Source organism: Sphaeramia orbicularis, chromosome 4, assembly GCF_902148855.1.
Source record: "Sphaeramia orbicularis chromosome 4, fSphaOr1.1, whole genome shotgun sequence".
Lineage (NCBI taxonomy): Eukaryota > Metazoa > Chordata > Actinopteri > Kurtiformes > Apogonidae > Sphaeramia > Sphaeramia orbicularis.
Window position 1 is genome coordinate 52,269,273 of NC_043960.1, and position 5,968 is coordinate 52,275,240.

At 43.1% G+C, this 5,968-nt stretch overlaps 1 protein-coding gene across 1 annotated transcript; it reads left to right on the forward strand.

Moving 5' to 3' along the window:
• The first annotated feature begins 939 nt into the window (after window positions 1-939).
• On the forward strand, window positions 940-4,593 carry LOC115417610 (proline-rich protein 2-like). The gene is made up of 3 exons (XM_030131623.1): window positions 940-948; window positions 3,699-4,299; window positions 4,388-4,593. The coding sequence occupies exons 1-3, from the start codon at window positions 940-942 to the stop codon at window positions 4,591-4,593; spliced, it is 816 nt and encodes a 271-aa protein (XP_029987483.1).
• Window positions 4,594-5,968: the final 1,375 nt, after the last annotated feature.

The following is a 5,968-nucleotide window of genomic DNA, read 5'->3' on the forward strand; positions in this document are numbered from 1 at the left end:
TTGTTCAAAAATTCCATTGATCTGTGTTATGAAGAATTGCTGTTTCATATGTTATGAATTATTTCAGCTTACACATATGGCATAAATAGAGGTAATTTTATGGTTATATTGATGATAGCCATAAAAGGGATAACAAAACAGACATTTCATCTTGTTATTGACATGATAAAATCATGTCAAAAGGGGGAACTAAAATATTTTAATTTGGGTGGTTGAATTCTTGGATTGAATAACAGGTTAGTCAGTATTAGTATTTTATTAGTAGTTTGAAGATCAGTTTACAAGGATTATAAAAGTGATGTGCATTGGCATGTTCTGGGTCCATTTCCCCACTTGGGGTGTGAAACCTCAGAGTTATATGAGTTATATGTTGTTAGTGATCAGAGCAAGTCAACAATAAATGTATAAAAATGAGACCTAAAAGAATCCGGACTTATTCTTGGAACTTCCAACAAAAGAACACGTTTACAGTGATCCCTGCATGGAGTCTACACCGACCCATACCCTCATAGTATTATAAGTAGGACGGAAACCAACCCGACCCAACACACAACAATCAGCAATTGAAAAATGCGCTTACGTCACCGTTGCCTGTCCGCCCCCCCCCCCCCCCCCCAAGACACGCATGCACACACAAAACCAGCACTTGAAACATGCGCGTGCATCACCGTTGCCAGGTTACCGGACAGAATATGTAAAGTGGACGGTTATTATTCTTCCCTTTTCCATGTCAGCTAGCCCTAGTAGTAGCAGTGTAGGAGTATAGTGCGCTAAGCTAACAGAAAAAAAACTTTAAAAACCACAGAAAGAAGGAGCCAGAGACGCAAAACTTCAAGACCAGGATCAGGACCAGGATAAGGACCGGACACCGTAGAAGAACCAGGACCCGGACCCGAACCAGGACCCGGACCCGGACCGACCGGGAGGAAGTTTGCCGCCATGGCTAAGGTAAGAAAAAAAGTCATTTTATACTAGTCATTTCATCTACATAACACTTAGAGCAGGATTAAAACATGAAAAATTAATGTAAACCTGTGTCATACTGTATAATATTACCAAACCCGTACGCAGAAAAGATGCTAATATCTGTTTGTTTACTCTACTTAATCAGTAAATTTGAAGATCAGAGTAGCACACCTATACTTTTAAATAACAATATGCAGGTCTGATGGGTAGTTTTAGTAATCAGAGTAGCGCACCTATACTTTTAAATAACAATATGCAGGTCTAATGGGTATTTTAAGTAATCAGAGTAGCACACCTATAGTTTTAAATGACCATATTCAGGTCTGATGGGTAGTTTTAGTAATCAGAGTAGCACATTTATACTTTTAAATAACCAAATGCAGGTCTGATAGGTAGTTTTAGTAATCAGAGCAGCGCACCTATACTTTTAAATAACCAAATGCAGGTCTGATGGGTATTTTAAGTAATCAGAGTAGCACACCGATAGTTTTAAATGACCAAAATCAGGTCTGATGGATATTTTAAGTAATCAGAGTAGCACACCTATACTTTTAAATAACCAAATGCAGGTCTGATGGGTAGTTTTAGTAATCAGAGTAGCGCACCAATACTTTTAAATATCCAAATGCAGGTCTGATTGGTAGTTTTAGTAATCAGAGTAGCGCACCTATACTTTTAAATAACCAAATGCAGGTCTGATGGGTATTTTAAGTAATCAGAGTAGCATACCTATAGTTTTAAATGACCATAATCAGGTCTGATGGGTAGTTTTAGTAATCAGAGTAGCGCACCTATACTTTTAAAAAACCAAATGCAGGTCTGATGGGTAGTTTTAGTAATCAGAGTAGCACACCTCTACTTTTAAATAACAATATGCAGGTCTGATGGGTATTTTAAGTAATCAGAGTAGCACACCTATAGTTTTAAATTACCATATTCAGGTCTGATGGGTAGTTTTAGTAATCAGAGAAAAACATCTATACTTTTAAATAACCAAATGCAGTTTTGATGGGTAGTTTTAGTAATCAGAGTAGCGCACCTATACTTTTAAATATCCAAATGCAGGTCTGATGGGTAGTTTTAGTAATCAGAGTAGCACACCTATACTTTTAAATATCCAAATGCAGGTCTTATGGGTAGTTTTAGTCAGCAGAGTAGCACATCTGTACTTTTAAATAACCAAATGCAGGTCTGATGGGTAGTTGTAGTAATCAGAGTAGCGCACCTATACTTTTAAATAACCAAATGCAGGTCTGATGGGTAGTTTTAGTAATCAGAGTAGCACACCTATACTTTTAAATAACCAAATGCAGGTCTGATGGGTAGTTTTAGTAATCAGAGTAGCACACCTATACTTTTATATAACGATATGCAGGTCAGATGGGTATTTTAAGTAATCAGAGTAGCACACCTATAGTTTTAAATGACCATATTCAGGTCTGATGGTTAGTTTTAGTCAGCAGAGTAGCACATCTGTACTTTTAAATAACCAAATGCAGGTCTGATGGGTAGTTGTAGTAATCAGAGTAGCGCACCTATACTTTTAAATAACCAAATGCAGGTCTGATGGGTAGTTTTAGTAATCAGAGTAGCACACCTATACTTTTAAATAACAATATGCAGGTCGGATGGGTATTTTAAGTAATCAGAGTAGCACACCTATAGTTTTAAATGACCATATTCAGGTCTGATGGGTAGTTTTAGTAATCAGAGTAGCACATCTATACTTTTAAATAACCAAATGCAGGTCTAATGGGTAGTTTTAGTAACTTTTTAGTAAGTTTAGTAACTTTTTTGTACGTTTTCGTTTTAGTGACTACTGCATATGGTCATTTAAAACTATAGGTGTGCTACTCTAATTACTAAAAATACCCATCAACCTGCATACAAAATTACTCACTTCACCTAAATAGTACTCAAATGAAAAGTAAAACTGATAACAAAAACAGAGATTTATTAAATAATCGGACAAGTTTGAGCTAAAACTAAGACTGATATTAAGAAAAACTGAAGTTAATTAGTCAATTTATTTAAAAAACTCTTAAAGCAGGAGTAAAGTGATGCAAAACTGATGTACACCTTGTCATGTTATGTAATAAAACTCAAAATAAGACTGATATTGAATGAAATCTGAGGTATATGTCAAAGAATAATTAATTTTACATGAAACTGAGAGAAACACCAAAGCAAAAATCACCCAAAATCACTGAATTTATCAAAATAATACTCAACAGAAAGTAAAACTGATAAAAATAGAGATTCATTAAATAGTCTGACAAGTTTTAGATAAAAGTCGACGCCCACATTTCCTGAAGGAAATGTAGTTCCTGGTGTTTGTCTCTTGCTGGATTTGTGGACTTGTGGCTCAGTGCGATGTGCCTCTGAAAGTTCTGTTGTTCCACATAAAATTTTTTGTGTATACGTTCTTTATTCCAAAAGCCATTTCCTATAACTGTGCAGCAGTACAACAGTACAGATAAAAAATATGGATGAGCTGAATTATTGAGAGTGTTTTGAACAGCTCAAAGCAAACACATCACCCTGTTCTGAAACAAAGCACATCCAAATGACAGGAGTTGAATATCAGAATGAATCATTTGCATGAAAAAGTTTGAAAAGGTTGAATGCTTACTTGATTTCTGTGTTTTCCAGACCCTGCGAGGTTGGACCCGGCCCCTGCTTCGTTGGCCCCAGGCATTGTCACCCATTCCTGAGGAGACCCCTGCCTCCAGCTGTCCAGCGCAGAGCCGCATCCCAAGACCAATTCGGTCTTTCCTACGGTGCCTGCGCTCCAGCAAGAAGTACCAGCAGTATCTCCGAAGCAGAGCGGCGGACCCCCACCTTCTGCCTCTGGCTGTCCAGAGGACCCCGGCGGACCCCCCCTTTTCGCCCCCAGCTTCCCAGAAGACCCCGGCGGCTCCCCACCCCCCGCCTGCGGCTGTCCGGAGGACCCCAACGGACCCCCGCCTTCCGCCTCCGGCTTACCGGAGGACCCCGGCGGCCCCCCGTCCCACACCTCCGGCTGCCCCAAGGACCCCGGCGGCCCCCCGTCCCACCCCTCCGGCTGTCCCAAGGACCCCGGCGGACCCACGCCTTCCGCTTCCGGCTGTCCCGAGGACCCCGGTGGACCCCCGCCTTCTGCCTCCAGCTGTCCGGAGGACCCCGGCGGCCCCCCGCCCCCCGCCTTCAGCTGTCCGGAGGACCCCAGCGGACCCCTGCCTTCCGCCTCCGGCTTTTCGGAGGACCCCGGCAGCCCCTCGCCCCCCTCCTCCGGCTGTCCCGAGGAACCCGGCAGCCCCCCGCCCCACTCCTCCAGCTGTCCCGAGGACCCCGGCAGAACCCCGCCTTCCGCCTCTGGCTGTCCCGAGGACCCCGGCGGCCCCCCGCCTACCGCCTTCGGCTGTCCGGAGGAACTCGGCAGACCCCCTCCTTCCGCCTCTGGCTGTGCCAAGGACACTGGCGGCCCCCCGCCTTCGGCCTGTGGCTAACCCAAGGACCCTGGCGGCCCCCCACCTTCCGCCTCTGGCTGTCCCGAGGACCCCGGTGGCCCCCTCCCCCTTACCTCCGGCTGTCTGGAAGACCCCGGCAACCCCCCGCCTTCTGCCTCCCACTGTCTGGAGGCCCTGAGTTCCTGGGCTGGAGCAGCACCCCCCCCCCCCCCCGCCCTCCACCCCTGGGTGGCCCTCCGTCTTTTTCCTTTCTTTCTTTCTTTCTTTCTTTATCTTTCTTCCCTGCCACCCTCCCTCTCTTCTCTCTCACTCCATCTGTCCTTTCTTTCTTTCTTTCTTTGTCTTTCTTCCTGGCCCCTGCGGGGTTGGACCCGGCCTCTGTCATCCATCGCTGAGGTTACCTCCACCTCCAGCGGTCTACATGCCCTCAGTTGAATGGAGCAGAGCAGTGGTCCCCTACCTTTTACCTCTCCTCTCTCATTCTCCCCTCTTTCTCCCTTTCCTCACTCTCTCTCTTCTCTCTCTCTTTCTCCCTCTCCTCTCTCTCTTTCTTTCACTCTCTCCCTCTCTCCTCTCTCTCTCTCTTTTCCCCTCTCCTCTCTCTCACTCCCCCCTTTCTATCTCTCTTCTCTCTCACTCCATCTTTCTTTCTTTCTTTCTTCCTGTCTTTCTTTCTCTTTCTTTCCTTCATTCTCTCATTCCTTCTTACTTTCGTTCTTTTCTTTCTTTCGTTCATTCTTTCATTCTCTCTCGTTCTTTCTTTCTTTCCTTCGTTCTCTCATTCCTTCTTTCTTTCGTTTTTTTCTTTCTTTCGTTCTTTCCATCTTTCTCTCTTTCTTTTTCTTTCTTTTGTTCTCTCATTCATTCTTTCATTCTTTCATTCTTTCTCTCTTTGCTTCATTCTTTCTTTCTTTCTTTCTTTCTTTCTTTCTTTCTTTCTTTCTTTCTTTCACCCCAGCTGGTCAAGGCAGATGACCATCCTCCAGGAGTTTAGGTCTGCTCCAGCTTTTCTTCCTTGTTAGAAGGAAGTTTTTCCTGGCCACTATCACACTAAGTTTTTGCTCCTGGAGGATTCTGTTGGGTTTCTGTAGATTAGCTCAAAAGTCTAGTTTACAACAAATTGGTTTGATTTGGTCTGATTTGGTCTAATTCGGTCTGATTTGATCTTATTTGATCTGATCTGATTTGGTCAGATTTGATCTGATTTGGTCTGATTTGATTTGATTTGGTCTGATTTGATCTGATCTGATTTGGTCTGATTTGAATTGATTTGGTCTGATTTGATTTGGTCTGTTTTGATACTAATTCCAATAAACTGCTTAAACTTCATCTTTTTCTCCTGTGTTTTGTTTGGTTACTTTAATTGTGCATGTCATTTCATGAGTGGATTGGACCTCACTGATCTAGTGGTTCGTAGTGGAAGACAGTGTTTAACTCCTAGCGGTTCTTTCCATACTTTTGAGTTTGCCTGGATGTAACACATCAAAAATGTTAACCACATTTGTTATATATTTTTCAGCACTGTTTCACCTTGATGATATGATCATTCCTTT